Source organism: Bombina bombina, chromosome 2, assembly GCF_027579735.1.
Source record: "Bombina bombina isolate aBomBom1 chromosome 2, aBomBom1.pri, whole genome shotgun sequence".
NCBI lineage: Eukaryota > Metazoa > Chordata > Amphibia > Anura > Bombinatoridae > Bombina > Bombina bombina.
Genome location: NC_069500.1, coordinates 72,853,556 through 72,873,680, shown reverse-complemented (window position 1 = coordinate 72,873,680; position 20,125 = coordinate 72,853,556). Strand labels below are relative to the sequence as shown.

At 40.0% G+C, this 20,125-nt stretch overlaps 1 protein-coding gene across 3 annotated transcripts in view; it reads right to left on the bottom strand.

Moving 5' to 3' along the window:
- Window positions 1-15,301: 15,301 nt before the first annotated feature.
- The window catches only part of SMAD4 (SMAD family member 4), a 153,410-nt gene continuing 148,586 nt past the window's right edge, over window positions 15,302-20,125 (bottom strand). For 2 of the 3 annotated variants that reach the window (XM_053701113.1, XM_053701112.1), the window contains exons 9-10: window positions 17,332-17,515; window positions 15,303-15,746 (exon numbers count right to left, since the gene is read on the bottom strand). In XM_053701113.1, coding sequence (XP_053557088.1) covers window positions 15,542-15,746; window positions 17,332-17,515 — 389 coding nt within the window. In that variant the 3' untranslated portion in view covers window positions 15,303-15,541. Of the gene's footprint in view, window positions 15,747-17,331; window positions 17,516-20,125 lie in introns of all 3 variants that reach the window. The other variant, XM_053701114.1, reaches the window with a different exon arrangement.

Genomic DNA, 20,125 nt, shown 5'->3' with positions numbered 1-20,125 from the left:
TTCCCCCAGTGATGTCTGAAATAATCTCTTTCAAGTCAGGGCCAAACAGTGTTTTACCCTTGAAAGGGATGTTAAGCAAAAGCGCTCTGCGCGCCACGATAGCAAACCCTGAATTATTCGCCGCTAATCTAGCTAATTGCAAAGCGGCATCTAAAATAAAAGAGTTAGCCAATTTAAGAGCTTGAACTCTGTCCAAAACCTCCTCGTACGAAGATTCTTTATTGAGCGACTTTTCTAGTTCTTCGAACCAGAAACACGCAGCTGTAGTGACAGGAACAATGCATGAAATTGGTTGTAGAAGGTAACCTTGCTGAACAAACATATTTTTAAGCAAACCCTCTAACCTTTAATCCATAGGATCTTGAAAGCACAACTATCTTCTATAGGAATAGAAGTGCGTTTGTTTAGAGTAGAAACCGCCCCCTCGACCTTGGGGACTGTATGCTATAAGTCCTTTCTGGGGTCGACTATAGGAAATAATTTCTTAAATATAGGGGGAGGACAAAAGGTATGCCGGGCCTTTCCCACTCCTTATTTACTATGTCCGCCACCCGCTTGGGTATAGGAAAAACATCGGGGGGCACCGGAACCTCTAGGAACTTGTCCATCTTACCTAATTTCTCTGGAATGACCAAATTGTCACAATCATCCAGAGTAGATAATACCTCCTTAAGTAGTGCGTGGAGATGTTGTAATTTAAATTTAAAAGTTACAATATCAGGTTCTGCTTGTTGAGAAATTTTCCCTGAATCTGAAATTTCTCCCTCAGACAAAACCTCCCTCCTGGCCCCTTCAGATAGGTGTGAGGGTATGTCAGAACAGATATCATCAGCGTCCTCTTGCTCTTCAGTGTTTAAAACAGAGCAATCACGCTTTCTCTGATAAGTAGGCATTTTGGAAAAAAACAGAATTTATGTTTACCTGATAAATTACTTTCTCCAACGGTGTGTCCGGTCCACGGCGTCATCCTTACTTGTGGGATATTCTCTTCCCCAACAGGAAATGGCAAAGAGCCCAGCAAAGCTGGTCACATGATCCCTCCTAGGCTCCGCCTACCCCAGTCATTCGACCGACGTTAAGGAGGAATATTTGCATAGGAGAAACCATATGTTACCGTGGTGACTGTAGTTAAAGAAAATAAATTATCAGACCTGATTAAAAAAACCAGGGCGGGCCGTGGACCGGACACACCGTTGGAGAAAGTAATTTATCAGGTAAACATAAATTCTGTTTTCTCCAACATAGGTGTGTCCGGTCCACGGCGTCATCCTTACTTGTGGGAACCAATACCAAAGCTTTAGGACACGGATGAAGGGAGGGAGCAAATCAGGTCACCTAAATGGAAGGCACCACGGCTTGCAAAACCTTTCTCCCAAAAATAGCCTCAGAAGAAGCAAAAGTATCAAATTTGTAAAATTTAGAAAAAGTGTGCAGTGAAGACCAAGTCGCTGCCTTACATATCTGATCAACAGAAGCCTCGTTCTTGAAGGCCCATGTGGAAGCCACAGCCCTAGTGGAGTGAGCTGTGATTCTTTCAGGAGGCTGCCGTCCGGCAGTCTCATAAGCCAATCGGATAATGCTTTTAATCCAGAAGGAGAGAAAGGTAGAAGTTGCTTTTTGACCTCTCCGTTTACCAGAATAAACAACAAACAAAGACAAAGTTTGTCTGAAATCCTTAGTAGCTGCTAAGTAAAATTTGAGAGCACGAACTACATCCAAGTTGTGCAACAAACGTTCCTTCTTTGAAACTGGATTAGGACACAAAGAAGGCACAACTATCTCCTGGTTAATGTTTTTGTTAGAAACAACTTTTGGAAGAAAACCAGGTTTAGTACGCAAAACCACCTTATCTGCATGGAACACCAGATAAGGAGAAGAACACTGCAGAGCAGATAATTCTGAAACTCTTCTAGCAGAAGAAATTGCAACCAAAAACAAAACTTTCCAAGATAATAACTTAATATCAACGGAATGTAAGGGTTCAAACGGAACCCCCTGAAGAACTGAAAGAACTAGGTTGAGACTCCAAGGAGGAGTCAAAATTTTGTAAACAGGCTTGATTCTAACCAGAGCCTGAACAAAGGCTAGAACATCTGGCACAGCTGCCAGCTTTTTGTGAAGTAACACAGACAAGGCAGAAATCTGTCCCATCAAGGAACTTGCAGATAATCCTTTTTCCGATCCTTCTCGAAGGAAGGATAGACTCTTAGGAATCTAAACCTTGTCCCAAGGGAATCCTGCAGATTCACACCAACAGATATACCAAATTATGTGGTAATTTTTCTGGTTACAGGCTTTCAGGCCTGAACAAGAGTATTAATAACAGAATCTGAGAATCAAGCGTTCAATCTCCAAGCAGTCAGCTGGAGTGGGTCGAACGGACCTAGAACAAGAAGGTCTCTCAAAGGTAGCTTCCATGGTGGAGCCGATGACATATTCACCAGATCTGCATACCAAGTCCTGCGTGGCCACGCAGGAGCTATCAAAATCACCGACGCCCTCTCCTGATTGATCCTGGCTACCAGCCTGGGGATGAGAGGAAACGGCAGGAACACATAAGCTAGTTTGAAGGTCCAAGGTGCTACTAGTGCATCCACTAGAGCCGCCTTGGGATCCCTGGATCTGTACCCGTAGTAAGGAACTCTGAAGTTCTGACGAGAGGCCATCAGATCCATGTCTGGAATGCCCCACGGTTGAGTGACTTGGGCAAAGATTTCCGGATGGAGTTCCCACTCCCCCGGATGCAATGTCTGACGACTCAGAAAATCCGCTTCCCAATTTTCCACTCCTGGGATGTGGATAGCAGACAGGTGGCAGGAGTGAGACTCCGCCCATAGAATGATTTTGGTCACTTCTGCCATCGCTAGGGAACTCCTTGTTCCCCCCTGATGGTTGATGTATGAACTTGGCCCTCGCTAGCTGAGGCCAAGCTTTGAGAGCATTGAATATCGCTCTCAGTTCCAGAATATTTATCGGTAGAAGAGATTCTACCCGAGACCAAAGACCCTGAGCTTTCAGGGATCCCCAGACCGCGCCCCAGCCCATCAGACTGGCGTCGGTCGTGACAATGACCCACTCTGGTCTGCGGAAGGTCATCCCTTGTGACAGGTTGTCCAGGGACAGCCACCAACGGAATGAGTCTCTGGTCCTCTGATTTACTTGTATCTTCGGAGACAAGTCTGAATAGTCCCCATTCCACTGACTGAGCATGAACAGTTGTAATGGTCTTAGATGAATGCGCACAAAAGGAACTATGTCCATTGCCGCTACCATCAAACCTATCACTTCCATGCACTGCGCTATGGAAGGAAGAGGAACGGAATGAAGTATCCGACAAGAGTCTAGAAGTTTTGTTTTTCTGGCTTCTGTCAGAAAAATCCTCATTTCTAAGGAATCTATTATAGTTCCCAAGAAGGGAACCCTCGTTGACGGAGATAGAGAACTCTTTTCCACGTTCACTTTCCATCCGTGAGATCTGAGAAAGGCCAGGACAATGTCCGTGTGAGCCTTTACTTGAGGAAGGGACGACGCTCGAATCAGAATGTCGTCCAAGTAAGGTACTACAGCAATGCCCCTTGGTCTTAGCACCGCCAGAAGGGACCCTAGTACCTATGAGAAAATCCTAGGAGCAGTGGCTAATCCGAAAGAAAATGCCACGAACTGGAAATGCTTGTCCAGGAATGCAAACCTTAGGAACCGATGATGTTCCTTGTGGATAGGAATATGTAGATACGCATCCTTGAAATCCACCTTGGTCATGAATTGACCTTCCTGGATGGAAGGAAGAAGTGTTCGAATGGTTTCCATCTTGAACGATGGAACCTTGAGAAACTTGTTCAAGATCTTGAGATCTAAGATTGGTCTGAACGTTCCCTCTTTTTTGGGAACTATGAACAGATTGGAGTAGAACCCCATCCCTTGTTCTCCTAATGGAACAGGATGAATCACTCCCATTTTTAGCAGGTCTTCTACCCAATGTAAGAATGCCTGTCTTCTTATGTGGTCTGAAGACAACTGAGACCTGTGGAACCTCCCCCTTGGAGGAAGCCCCTTGAACTCCAGAGAATAACCTTGGGAGACTATTTCTAGCGCCCAAGGATCCAGAACATCTCTTTCCCAAGCCTGAGCGAAGAGAGAGAGTCTGCCCCCCACCAGATCCGGTCCCGGATCGGGGGCCCGCATTTCATGCTGTCTTGGTAGCAGTGGCAGGTTTCCTGGCCTGCTTTCCTTTGCTCCAGCCTTGCATAGGTCTCCAGGCTGGATTGGCTTGAGAAGTATTACCTTCCTGCTTAGAGGACGTAGCCCTTGGGGCTGATCCGTTTCTGCGAAAGGGACGAAACTTAGGTTTATTTTTGGTCTTGAAAAGACCTATCCTGAGGAAGGGCGTGGCCCTTGCCCCCAGTGATATCAGAGATAATCTCTTTCAAGTCAGGGCCAAAGAGTGTTTTCCCCTTGAAAGGAATGTCAAGCAATTTGTTCTTGGAAGACGCATCCGCTGCCCAAGATTTTAACCAAAGCGCTCTGCGCCACAATAGCAAACCCAGAATTTTTCCGCCGCTAACCTAGCCAATTGCAAGGTGGCGTCTAGGGTGAAAGAATTAGCCAATTTAAGAGTACGAATTCTGTCCATAATCTCCTCATAAGAAGAAGAATTACTAATAATCGCCTTTCCTAGCTCATCAAACTAGAAACACGCGGCTGCAGTGACAGGGACAATGCATGCAATTGGTTGTAGAAGGGAACCTTGCTGAACAAACATCTTTAGCAGACCTTCTAATTTTTTATCCATAGGATCTTGGAAAGCACAACTATCTTCTATGGGTATAGTGGCGCGCTTGTGTAGAGTAGAAACCGCCCCCTCGACCTTGGGGACTGTCTGCCATCAGTCCTTTCTGGGGTCGACTATAGGAAAACAATTTTATAAATATGGGGGGAGGTACTAAAGGTATACCGGGCCTGTCCCATTCTTTACTAACAATGTACGCCACCCGCTTGGATATAGGAAAAGCTTCGGGGGGCCCCTGGGCCTCCAAGAACTTTTCCATTTTACATAGTGGTTCTGGAATGACCAGATAATCACAATCATCCAAATTGGATAACACCTCCTTAAGCAGAGCGCGGAGATGTTCCAACTTAAATTTAAAAGTAATCACATCAGGTTCAGCTTGTTGAGAAATGTTTCCTGAATCTGAAATTTCTCCCTCAGACAAAACCTCCCTGGCCCCCTCAGACTGGTGTAGGGGCCCTTCGGAAACCATATCATCAGCGCTCTCATGCTCTACAGAATTTTCTAAAACAGAGCAGTCGCGCTTTCGCTGATAAGTGGGCATATTGGCTAAAATGTTTTTGATAGAATTATCCATTACAGCCGTTAAATGTTGCATAGTAAGGAGTATTGGCGCACTAGATGTACTAGGGGCCTCCTGTATGGGCAAGACTGGTGTAGACGAAGGAGGGGATGATGCAGTACCATGCTTACTCCCCTCACTTGAGGAATCATCTTGGGCATCATTTTTACTAAATTTTTTTATGACATAAAAAACATATAGTTAAATGAGAAGGAACCTTGGTTTCCCCACAGTCAGAACACAATCTATCTGGTAGTTCAGACATGTTAAACAGGCATAAACTTGATAACAAAGCACAAAAAACGTTTTAAAATAAAACCGTTACTGTCACTTTAAATTTTAAACTAAACACACTTTATTATTGCAATTGCGAAAAAGTATGAAGGAATTGTTCAAAATTCACCAAAATTTCACCACAGTGTCTTAAAGCCTTAAAAGTATTGCACACCAAATTTGGAAGCTTTAACCCTTAAAATAACGGAACCGGAGCCGTTTTTATATTTAACCCCTTTACAGTCCCTGGAATCTGCTTTGCTGAGACCCAACCAAGCCCAAAGGGGAATACGATACCAAATGATGCCTTCAGAAAGACTTTTCTATGTATCAGAGCTCCACACACATGCAGCTGCATGCCATGCTGTCCTCAAAAACAAGTGCGCCATACCGGCGCGAAAATGAGGCTCTGACTATGATTAGGGAAAGCCCCTAAAGAATAAGGTGTCTAAAACAGTGCCTGCCGATATAATCATATCAAAGTACCCAGAATAAATGATTCCTCAAGGCTAAATATGTGTTAATAATGAATCGATTTAGCCCAGAAAAAGTCTACAGTCTTAATAAGCCCTTGTGAAGCCCTTATTTACTATCTTAATAAACATGGCTTACCGGATCCCATAGGGAAAATGACAGCTTCCAGCATTACATCGTCTTGTTAGAATGTGTCATACCTCAAGCAGTAAGAGACTGCACACTGTTCCCCCAACTGAAGTTAATTGCTCTCAACAGTCCTGTGTGGAACAGCCATGGATTTTAGTTACGGTGCTAAAATCATTTTCCTCATACAAACAGAAATCTTCATCTCTTTTCTGTTTCTGAGTAAATAGTACATACCAGCACTATTTTAAAATAACAAACTCTTGATTGAATAATAAAAACTACAGTTAAACACTAAAAAACTCTAAGCCATCTCCGTGGAGATGTTGCCTGTACAACGGCAAAGAGAATGACTGGGGTAGGCGGAGCCTAGGAGGGATCATGTGACCAGCTTTGCTGGGCTCTTTGCCATTTCCTGTTGGGGAAGAGAATATCCCACAAGTAAGGATGACGCCGTGGACCGGACACACCTATGTTGGAGAAATGCATGCAATAGAATTATCCATTACAGCCATTAATTGTTGTATGGTAATAAGTATTGGCGCACTAGATGTACTAGGGGCCTCTTGTGTGGGCAAAACTGGTGTAGACACAGAAGGGGATGATGCAGTACCATGCTTACTCCCCTCATTAGAGGAATCATCTTGGGCAATATCATATCTATGGCATTATTATCCCTACTTTGTTTGGACATTATGACACAAATATATCACATATATTTAAATGGGGAGACACATTGGCTTTCATACATATAGAACATCGTTATCTGATGGTTCAGACATGTTAAACAGGCTTAAACTTGTCAACAAAGCACAAAAAAACGTTTTACAATAAAACCGTTACTGTCCCTTTAAATTTTAAACTGAACACACTTTATTACTGAATATGTGAAAAAGTATGAAGGAATTGTTCAAAATTCACCAAAATTTCACCACAGTAACTTAAAGCCTTAAAAGTATTGCACACCAAATTTGAAAGCTTTAACCCTTAAAATAACGAAACATTTAACCCCAATACAGTCCCAGGTATCTGCTTTGCTGAGACCCAACCAAGCCCAGAGGGGAATACGATACCAAATGATGCCTTCTATAAGCTTTTTCAGTGGTTCTTAGCTCCTCACACATGCATCTGCATGCCATGCTTTCCAAAAACAACTGCGCATTAGAGGCGCGAAAATGAGGCTCTGTCTATGACTAGAAAAGGCCCCCAGTGAAAAAGGTGTCCAATACAGTGCCTGCCGTTTTTATTAAAACAATCCCCAAGATTTAACAACTATTAAAAGTAATAATCTGCCAAATATACTTAGTAAAGTAATCGTTTTAGCCCAGAAAAATGTCTACCAGTTTTTTAAGCCCTAATGAAGCCCTTTATTCTTTTACTTAAACTAAGAAAATGGCTTACCGGTTCCCATAGGGAAAATGACAGCTTCCAGCATTACCGAGTCTTGTTAGAAATGTGTCATACCTCAAGCAGCAAAGTCTGCCCACTGTTTCCCCCAACTGAAGTTACTTCATCTCAACAGTCCTGTGTGGAAACAGCTATCGATTTTAGTAACGGTTGCTAAAATCATTTTCCTCTTACAAACAGAAATCTTCATCTCTTTTCTGTTTCAGAGTAAATAGTACATACCAGCACTATTTTAAAATAACAAACTCTTGATTGAAGAACAAAAACTACATTTAAACACCAAAAAACTCTAAGCCATCTCCGTGGAGATGTTGCCTGTGCAACGGCAAAGAGAATGACTGGGGTAGGCGGAGCCTAGGAGGGACTATATGGCCAGCTTTGCTGGGCTCTTTGCCATTTCCTGTTGGGGAGGAGAATATCCCACAAGTAAGGATGACGCCGTGGACCGGACACACCTATGTTGGAGAAAAAGACTATAACCAAGGAGAGAAATAAATTTTCCTAAAAAAATGCATTTCCCAGATATGAAACTGACAGTCTGCCAAAGGAAATATAATGAAAACCTGAATCATGGCAAATATACGTACAAAAAAATAGAGATGGGCCCAGCACTCACCATCCAATTTGGGGTGCACGCTACAGGGGTTTCTGCACTAACCCCCGAAGTAGACAAATTGTAGAAAAGAGCAGCAGCACCACACTTTATGAACTTTTAACTGCTTTTAATGATGAAACATACAGGAAAGCAACAACGTTTCGGTCATCAACTGACCTTAATCATGTTGTATACAAAAGTAACTAAACACACTACTTAAATAGCTATATAGGGAGGGGTCACAGATACCTGTGTGGGTGTGAACCCATATAGTTAACACTTTCATACATCAAACATAGTATTGTTCTCAAGCTCCCACTAGTGGATAGAGGTACTTCATTTTAAGCTTCTATAGTGACCTATAAGACAAGATATAAATATATATATATTATACAAATATCAATTCAAGATATTCTGACTTCTCAAAAATCAAATATTACAAAAACAAAATATGTACATAGTTACCACACTTATAACAATATATCCAGATAACACCTTAATGTAATATATTCACAGTGTTACTTGCCAATCTATTTCCTTATTCATTCCTAGAGGGGCAAGAGTTTGTAATGTATAAATCCAAAATGTCTCTCTGCTTTTGAGAATAGATTGCCTGTCTCCACCTCTCCTAGGCCTCTTAATCTGTTCTATGACCTGGAATCTCAGTTGAGAGATAGTGTGGCCTGCCTGTAAGAAATGGTTAGAGACTGGAGCGTCCCTATTCCCACATCTTATGTTGGATTTGTGTTCAACAATCCTATCCCTTATCCTACGTGTAGACTCACCTATATAAATCTTTGAGCATGGACATTTGATTAAATAAATCACATACTCTGAGTTACATGTAAAGTAACCAGGGATTTTATATTTCTTACCGGTCAGGGGATGTAGGAAACAGTCACCTCTAATCACATTATTGCAATTACAACACCCTAAGCATGGGAAACAACCGAATTTTGGTTTAGATATATATGTTTGTGTCTGTTTTTTACCAGAGCCTAAATCTGCTTTTACTAGTTTATCCCTTAGGTTTTTACACCTTCTATAAGCTGGCATAGGTGGTAATTCGAATTCTTTAATTTGAGGGTTAAGATCTTTAATAACAGACCAGTGTTTCCTAATAATGTTGTTAATATTTTTGCTAAGTGGGTTGTATTGTGAGACAAAGACCATACGTTTATTATCTTTTTTCTGCCTCATTGTATTGCCTCTCAGGATAGAATGTCTAGGAATTTCACTGACTTCTATCTGTTTCTGGATAAGTTGTTTAGGAAACCCTCTCTCAATAAATAGTTTACCCATTTCAAGTAATCTGGTATGTGCTATACTGTCATCTGAGACAATTTTCTTGACCCTCAGGAGTTGGCTTCTAGGAAGGCTATTAATCAAATGAGGGGGGGTGGGCACTTTCATACCTCAGAAGACTATTTCTGTCACTCTCTTTCCTATATAGGTCAATTTTTAATGTCCTCCCATCTTTGATTACCTTAGTATCTAGAAAAACCACTGACTCTTCACTGAAGGTCAACTTAAATTTGATGTGTCTAGTAGACACGTTCAAATCAGCCACAAATTCCTGTAGGGAGTCAATGTTGCCCCCCCATATATGCCAAACACATCATCGATATATCTGAACCAACATAGTCCATATTGTTGAAACAACTGTTTAGTGTATACAAATCTCTCCTCATATACATTCATAAAAATGTTGGCATATGTGGGGGCGACATTTGACCCCATAGCGGTACCTTGACATTGTAGGTAAAATTGATCCTGAAAAAGGAAAAAATTGCAGTAGAGGATGAGTTGTAATAATCCTAAAATAAATTCACAATGAATGTTAGAAAATCTATCATTACTCTGAATAGCCTGTCCAATAGCCCCTAAGCCACTTGTATGTGTAATGGATGTGTAAAGACTATTCACATCAAGGGTAAAAAGGATAAATTTCTCACTTGACACACTTAATTCCTCTAATTTCACAAGGAAGTCACCTGTGTCCTTAATATAGGACATAGATTCCATAGCTAATGGTCTAAGTAGCTTGTCAAGGTATTTGGATACATTTGTCATGATCGAGTTAGTACTGGCAACAATTGGACGGCCAGGGGGGGCCTCTCTATTCTTGTGTATTTTGGGTAATGTATAAAATACAGGTGTAACAAATTCTTCAATCAACAGAAATTTTTGTTCTTTTTCAGTTATCACCCCATTACACATTGCTTTATTAATATATTTAGCCAACTCACGTTGTACCTCAAATGTTGGGTCTCTGTCTAGTAATTTATACACAGTTTTATCTTGTAATTGGCCCCTAATCTCTTGAATATAGTATTTCTTATCAAGAATGACGGTGGCTCCGCCCTTATCTGCTGGCTTGCAAATAATCTCACTATTGTTTTTCAAACTTAATAGTGCATCGTTTTCAGATCTAGAGAAATTACTCTGTAGGGTTTTCCTGTCCAATCTATTCTCAAAAGCAGAGAGACATTTTGGATTTATACATTACAAACTCTTGCCCCTCTAGGAATGAATAAGGAAATAGATTGGCAAATAACACTGTGAATATATTACATTAAGGTGTTATCTGGATATATTGTTATAAGTGTGGTAACTATGTACATATTTTGTTTTTGTAATATTTGATTTTTGAGAAGTCAGAATATCTTGAATTGATATTTGTATAATATATATATATTTATATCTTGTCTTATAGGTCACTATAGAAGCTTAAAATGAAGTACCTCTATCCACTAGTGGGAGCTTGAGAACAATACTATGTTTGATGTATGAAAGTGTTAACTATATGGGTTCACACCCACACAGGTATCTGTGACCCCTCCCCATATAGCTATTTAAGTAGTGTGTTTAGTTACTTTTGTATACAACATGATTAAGGTCAGTTGATGACCGAAACGTCGTTGCTTTCCTGTATGTTTTATCATTAAAAGCAGTTAAAAGTTCATAAAGTGTGGTGCTGCTGCTCTTTTCTACAATTTAAATATACGTACAATACATATATTTAGAACTTTATATAAATACATAACGTGCCAAACCAAAGCTGAGAGTGTCTTAACTAATGAAAACATACTTACCAAAAGACACCCATCCACATATAGCTGATAGCCAAACCAGTACTGAAACGGTTATCAGAGGTAATGGAATATGAGAGTATATCGTCGATCTGAAAAGGGAGGTAGGCGATTAATCTCTACGACCGATAACAGAGAACCTATGAAGTAGATCTCCAGTGAGGAAATCCATTGCATTCAATAGGTGATACTCCCTTCACATCCCTCTGACATTCACTGTACTCAGAGAGGAATCTGGCTTTAAAATGCAGAGAAGCGCATATCAACGTAGAAATCTTAGCACAAACTTACTTCACCACCTCCATAGGAGGCAAAGTTTGTAAAACTGAATTGTGGGTGTGGTGAGGGGTGTATTTATAGGCATTTTGAGGTTTAGGAAACTTTACCCCTCCTGGTAGGATTGTATATCCCATACGTCACTAGCTCATGGACTCTTGCCAATTACATGAAAGTAACATCTTTTTAAATATAGGAGAGGGAGAAAAAGGTATACTCTGTCTCTCCCACCCCTTAGCAATGATCTCAGAAGCTCAGTCTGGTACAGGAAAAACCTCCATCGAGGAAGGTACCTCAAAATATTTGCATAAATAGAAAGAGAGAAGCGCTCAACCTGGAAACGAACAATAGCATAATAGCTTGTTCTATGGCTAGTTACCACCCAAGAAGCAGCCTCTTTTTGCTCAACATGTGCCTTTCGGGGCTGGACTGTACTGTGAAGTCAGGATCAGACTGATATGCTACAGGAAAGTTCTTCTCTGTGAAAGGCACATATTGAGCAAAAAGAGGCTGCTTCTAGGGTGGTAACTAGCCATAGAACAAGCTATTATGCTATTGTTCGTTCCCAGATTGAGCGCTTCTCTCTTTTTATTTATGCAAATTATGACACTTAGGGAAGTCTCCCTAAGTGTGATGCGGTAATCCAGACGTGGACCCGTTGCTCAGTGTGCCTAGAGAGATACTGCTGCACCTCACTGACGAGGCCCACAATAGGCCGAAACGTACGTCTGGGGTTTTGCTGTTTCTCTTGTTCAGAGAGGGATTGCCTGGTATTTCGGGGCTGGACTGTACTGTGAAGTCAGGATCAGACTGATATGCTACAGGAAAGTTCTTCTCTGTGAAAGGCACATATTGAGCAAAAAGAGGCTGCTTCTAGGGTGGTAACTAGCCATAGAACAAGCTATTATGCTATTGTTCGTTCCCAGGTTGAGCGCTTCTCTCTTGTTATTTATGCAAATTATGACACTTAGGGAAGTCTCCCTAAGTGTGATGCGGTAATCCAGACGTGGACCCGTTGCTCAGTGTGCCTAGAGAGATACTGCTGCACCTCACTGACGAGGCCCACAATAGGCCGAAACGTACGTCTGGGGTTTTGCTGTTTCTCTTGTTCAGAGAGGGATTGCCTGGTATTTCGGGGCTGGACTGTACTGTGAAGTCAGGATCAGACTGATATGCTACAGGAAAGTTCTTCTCTGTGAAAGGCACATATTGAGCAAAAAGAGGCTGCTTCTAGGGTGGTAACTAGCCATAGAACAAGCTATTATGCTATTGTTCGTTCCCAGGTTGAGCGCTTCTCTCTTTTTATTTACCTCAAAATATTTGTTCAGTGGATTTCTTAGGATTAACAATGACCGTGGAGTCGCTGTCGTCCAATGTAGCTAAAACCTCCTTAAAGGGACAGTATACTGTAAAATAGTTTTTCCCTTCATGTGTTTGCAATTTCTTTTTTTACCAACTGCAGAGTAAAAAAAAAATATGAAAATTAGCTTTTTAAGGTTTATTTGTGTATATTAAAGCTCTGATTTTGTGTTTTGAAGCCACAACCTAATAAAATGGGTTGAGCTTGTAGGTATAATCAGATTCATTACTTTATCACATTGTGCACATATAAATGCTTCTTTATTTTATATCTGTCCATAAAACAATCACCAGTACTTGGAGAGAACAATGGAAAATCAACATTGTATTACCTTATCTCTGCTATATCCCACTGGGAGTGTAATTTCTTCTGCTGGCTGTGTTTACAAAGCTTATCTATAGCTTGGACCTGCGGCCACAAACTTTCAGAATAGGTGGGGATACCACATGCTAAATCAACTATTTCAAATGCCAATATAAGGGTAAAGAAGCTACTTGTAAACAATTTAATACACTCCAGCAGGTCAAGTGGATCATTGGGAACAAATTAAAGGGGAGAAATATTTTGAGTAAACTGTCCCTTTAAGTAACAGACGGAGGTGCTCTAGCTTAAACCTGAAGGATACAACTTCAGTATCAGCAAGAGGAATTACACTGTCAGAATCTGAAATTTCACCTTCAGATGCTACTACGTTATCCTCCTCCTCAGGCTTCTGTGAGGAGATATCTGAAATAGCAACAACTGCGTCAGAAACCTTGCTTACTGAATGTCTGATTTTCCTCTTACGCTTTCCCTGTAACATTGGGAAAGCAGACAACACATCTGAAACTGCAGAAGACATGAGAGAATCGAAGTTTAGCGGGAACTAGAGAGGAAGCGCAGGGCACTGCATGTGAGGGCGGTAAAATTTGGGACGCTTGAGGAGAAAGCTGCAGCATATATTGAACATTGTCATTAGATTCCTTAACAGCACCCTCTTTAGAAAATGTTGGCTCAGAAAAAAGTCTATCCTTGTAGCTTAAAGGAAAAAGAGCGCTTCCTGGAGTACCCCCCATCGTGGGCGTGTCAATGAGGAATCTCCCGGTCGGTTATTAAAGTTATAGATGTGGAACCACCACTATTATTAGAACCAGCCCTGCTTCTAAGCTGCCTAAAATGTCCCCTATGCTCCTAGGAGAATCTATGATTTGTTAACAATGAGGTCTGTCCCATTTAATAATAAAGTGCCCAACCTTTTTCCGAGTCCTATTCTTATCCCCCAGAAAGAAAGCCAGCACTTACCTCATAATCTGCCTGACAGCAAGGCAGTTCAAAGGTTTTATAGGTCCTCTCCCTCACATGGACCTGTGAAATAAAAAAGTCCTGAGTAAGTATCCCTCAGTTTTTCAGGGGTAGGGCAGCATCAATATATGGGAGGCGCAGTGAGAATTATGTCCCACAAGTTCCCATTGCTCTAAAGCCACCACTACTCTACTGAAGAGACTGATATGGACTACGGCTACACCCTAGGACAAAGCAGCACAATCTTTAAAAATAATAAACTCTTGATTGAAGAATCTTTTCTAACACCACTTTACCACCTCCTTGCTCTTAACGTAGGCAAAGAGAATGACTGGGTTGGGAGGGAAGTGATATTTAACAACTTTGCTGTGGTGCTCTTTGCCGCCTCCTGCTGGGCAGGAGTGATATTCCCAATAGTAGTTAAGATGATCCGTGGACTCATTGTGTCATTAAAAAGAAACCTAATTTATGCTTACCTGATAAATTAATTTCTTTCATGGTGGTGAGAGTCCAAAAGACCCCATCCCTGTTTTGATCTTGGTGGTTGTTTTCCTTTTTTTGTGCACATCTTTTTTCCCTGCTCCTTTTATGTCTCACTATGCTTGGCTATATGTTAGACTGAGGTATGTGTGAGGGGTTTTATAGGGCACTGTGGGTTTAGGAATCTTAGCTTCCACCTAGTGGTAAGGAAGAGTAATTCCCAGAAGTAATGGATCGTGGACTCTCACCACATGTATGAAAGAAACTGCACTATTTCCTAAATACTTGCTTCCCAAGTTATTTTTTTATCACATCCTATCAGAAAATATTTTGAAAGACTATAACTATATATATTTTTCCTAAGAGTGGAGAATATCTCTCTACATGAGAAAGTTCATTCATGTATATGTTCAGGTATGATTTAAAGGGATAGAAAGGTCAAAAATGAAATGTACATAGGTGCATTTAAATTTGAAATAGAAGCATTTTTGCAATATACTTCCATTAGCAAAAATATTTCTAGTAAGAGGTATTACTGTTTTTCTGTGGCATACGCACATATCTTGTGAGGGCCCATTAATCAGTATTCAAAAACCATAGCTGCTCAGGTAGCTCATAGTGGTGTGTATTGCTTCTGAAGATGTAATTTGTGTCATACATGCCACAAAAATAAATCCTGCTCTGAAAATAGCCGCTGGCGGCCGTCATCTTCAAATACACATGAGTGACATACCCCCGAGTGATATATTTTTGGGTCAGTAATTCCTCAGCACTGATAGTATCTTGTATGTTGTAATTTGTGAATCAAGTAATTTGTAAATAAAGTGTACTAGATGAAACAAATGTGTGTGTGAGACTTAAGTACCTTGATATATGCACTTGGATAAATCTTGTGTACGGCATCTCCAGGAGCACGGCCTGCTTCTCTGTCCAAATAGTAACTCTGAACAAAGACTGCATGGTCACTGAGACAACGAACCCAAACATCTCCTTCACCTTTGCATTCCAACTGGACACCTTTTCCTATATGTAACCTGGATAACAATGGAACACAATGAATAACCAGTATTAGACCATAAATGCAGGGCAAAATAAAACAGTTGAATATAATACAACTGTTCCCAAGTCGTAAAGGGAAGATTCTAGCAAAAATATTCCACTGACACCCCAAACATACACCACGGGCAAATAATCCACCAAAACACACAAATGAAAAATAAATTTTCAAAAAAAAAAAAAAAAAAAAGGTGATAAAACTGCAATTCTAAATCAGCTTTATATTAAAGTGTCAGTAAACATTGTTTCATATGTTACATCATTCATCACTATGTTCAGAATTATGTAACAGTGTTCCACCATGGACAAAAAACAGCCGACAGCTTTACCTAGCACAGGAGCGCGCTAAATGCAGTTGAATGGCGCCATGGAGCTCGCTGTGATCATTAGAAATTGATCCGTAACAGTGTAGTTTGAAAAAACTGTTGCCCAAAAGTGGACGGCTTCGGACAGGAGGAAAGTATCGTTTCAGGTGCAAAATTAATAATTTACAAGAGCACATTATAAAAAAAGGCCATCAGTATGTTACATAATAATGCACTATGCAACATAAAAAAGGTTTATTCTCCCTTTAGCATTTTTTTTATATATTTCCTGTGGGATTATCTGTTCTTAGTTATACCAACATGGTTCTATCAGTGTACAGGGATATGCCTCTACAAGCATAAAAACAAAATAATTTTACTCAAGACAGGAAGATCCTTTTAAAAATGAATAAATACATATCAAAGTAATCTTCTATCAGATGCAATAAAGCAAAACATTACTTTAATATAAGTCTAAATGAAAAGCTGCAATCCTCTTGTCACTGCACCACATAATAAATGCCCTCACAATTGGAGTTATTTATTTAATACATTATTGTTAGCGTGCTATAATGTTATTCATTTTGAAAGATTTGCATAATAAAACTGAACTTACTAAGGTTTTGCAAACATAAAAATGTAACTTATGAGTTTGAATTGAACTGTATTGATTATAATAGTAACTTCCCTTAAATCTCCTAAAAGAAAAGATTGAAAAGGAAGTGCAAGAAAATTACGTTTCCATGGGCTTGGTCAGAGCAGTGCTTGATGTATAAGCTCCCATATAAGTGCTTTATCTAATCTGCTATGGGAATCCAGGGACCTAGAGTAAGCCGTCTTTCCTCATTGCAATGCCGACCTGCATATTAGACTTGTGTAAATACTTCATCACCTACATGCAACGCAGTATTTTCTGCAAACACTGATGTAACAGTGGATTCCAATTAAAAGGTTAATTATTCAAAGTAGCAGCATATTCACAGAACTCACTGCTACACTGAACTCCAGATAAATGATAATATTCAAGAATTTCATTTAGAAAGGAGAAAAAAAAGTAAAGTGTAGACAGTAGTTTTTTTATTCCATATTTATATTGTGAAAAAGTTTTATTTTCTGTTTAGCGCTCTGTAAAAATACAGGTACTTTAAACTTCCATTCAAAATACAAATTGTATTGGCAGCAGTTATAACACGCAGGAATTATAGCAGTAATGAAGTGAATAAAATGCAAATGACTTCCATTTACACGTTCCAAATACCTTGCTCTCTCAATTGCTTCTGTTCTGTGAACATTGGAGAGTTGGCCTAAGCAAAATCGGTCACCCCCTGATGGATCTACGTAACCATCGACTGTAACAATGGGACAGTTTGAAGGAACTTTAAATGTCTCACCCACTTGAACATCCATTTCAAAATAAGCAATTGAGCACCAATACTCAGGAGCTGTAGGTAAATTAAACATTAAGAAAAAAAGGATTATAGATTAACAATTCACAACCAACCTCTCCCAATCTTAAACAAACCCTAACACTGCCGAGTTAGTGAAATTATTAAAAAGTCAATTATTAGTATTACAGCAACTTGCAATAGTTAAAAAAAAAAAAAAAAAAAAAAAAAAAAGAAAGAAAATGTAAAGGACAACATCTGTACAAAAATTGAAAAGATTTAATTTTTTTTTTTATTTGTTAAATTTTGGAAACTTATGTGTTTTTGAAGCAGAGCTAATTTTAATATAAAAAAACATAATTTATGTAAGAACTTACCTGATAAATTCATTTCTTTCATATTAGCAAGAGTCCATGAGCTAGTGACGTATGGGATATACATTCCTACCAGGAGGAGCAAAGTTTCCCAAACCTCAAAATGCCTATAAATACACCCCTCACCACACCCACAATTCAGTTTAACGAATAGCCAAGAAGTGGGGTGATAAAAAAGTGCGAAAGCATATAAAATAAGGAATTGGAATAATTGTGCTTTATACAAAATCATAACCACCACAAAAAAAGGGCGGGCCTCATGGACTCTTGCTAATATGAAAGAAATGAATTTATCAGGTAAGTTCTTACATAAATTATGTTTTCTTTCATGTAATTAGCAAGAGTCCATGAGCTAGTGACGTATGGGATAATGATTACCCAAGATGTGGATCTTTCCACACAAGAGTCACTAGAGAGGGAGGGATAAAATAAAGACAGCCAATTCCTGCTGAAAATAATCCACACCCAAAATAAAGTTTAATGAAAAACATAAGCAGAAGATTCAAACTGAAACCGCTGCCTGAAGTACTTTTCTACCAAAAACTGCTTCAGAAGAAGAAAATACATCAAAATGGTAGAATTTAGTAAAAGTATGCAAAGAGGACCAAGTTGCTGCTTTGCAAATCTGATCAACCGAAGCTTCATTCCTAAACGCCCAGGAAGTAGAAACTGACCTAGTAGAATGAGCTGTAATCCTCTGAGGCGGAGTTTTACCCGACTCAACATAGGCAAGATGAATTAAAGATTTCAACCAAGATGCCAAAGAAATGGCAGAAGCTTTCTGGCCTTTTCTAGCACCGGAAAAAATAAATAGACTAGAAGTCTTTCGGAAAGACTTAGTAGCTTCAACATAATATTTCAAAGCTCTAACAACATCCAAAGAATGCAACGATTTCTCCTTAGAATTCTTAGGATTAGGACATAATGAAGGAACCACAATTTCTCTACTAATGTTGTTGGAATTCACAACTTTAGGTAAAAATTCAAAAGAAGTTCGCAACACCGCCTTATCCTGATGAAAAATCAGAAAAGGAGACTCACAAGAAAGAGCAGATAATTCAGAAACTCTTCTGGCAGAAGAGATGGCTAAAAGGAACAAAACTTTCCAAGAAAGTAATTTAATGTCCAATGAATGCATAGGTTCAAACGGAGGAGCTTGAAGAGCTCCCAGAACCAAATTCAAACTCCAAGGAGGAGAAATTGACTGAATGACAGGTTTTATACGAACCAAAGCTTGTACAAAACAATGAATATCAGGAAGATTAGCAATCTTTCTGTGAAAAAGAACAGAAAGAGCAGAGATTTGACCTTTCAAGGAACTTGCGGACAAAACCATCCTGAAGAAACTGTAAAATTCTCGGAATTCTAAAAGAATGCCAAGAAAAATGATGAGAAAGACACCAAGAAATATAAGTCTTCCAGACTCTATAATATATCTCTCTAGATACAGATTTACGAGCCTGTAACATAGTATTAATCACAGAGTCAGAGAAACCTCTTTGACCAAGAATCAAGCGTTCAATCTCCATACCTTTAAATTTAAGGATTTCAGATCCTGATGGAAAAAAGGACCTTGAGACAGAAGGTCTGGTCTTAACGGAAGAGTCCACGGTTGGCAAGAGGCCATCCGGACAAGATCCGCATACCAAAACCTGTGAGGCCATGCCGGAGCTACCAGCAGAACAAACGAGCATTCCTTCAGAATCTTGGAGATTACTCTTGGAAGAAGAACTAGAGGCGGAAAGATATAAGCAGGATGATACTTCCAAGGAAGTGATAATGCATCCACTGCCTCCGCCTGAGGATCCCGGGATCTGGACAGATACCTGGGAAGTTTCTTGTTTAGATGAGACGCCATCAGATCTATTTCTGGAAGTTCCCACATTTGAACAATCTGAAGAAATACCTCTGGGTGAAGAGACCATTCGCCCGGATGCAACGTTTGGCGACTGAGATAATCCGCTTCCCAATTGTCTATACCTGGGATATGAACCGCAGAGATTAGACAGGAGCTGGATTCCGCCCAAACCAAAATTCGAGATACTTCTTTCATAGCCAGAGGACTGTGAGTCCCTCCTTGATGATTGATGTATGCCACAGTTGTGACATTGTCTGTTTGAAAACAAATGAACGATTCTCTCTTCAGAAGAGGCCAAAACTGAAGAGCTCTGAAAATTGCACGGAGTTCCAAAATATTGATCGGTAATCTCACCTCCTGAGATTCCCAAACTCCTTGTGCCGTCAGAGATCCCCACACAGCTCCCCAACCTGTGAGACTTGCAACTTGTTGAAA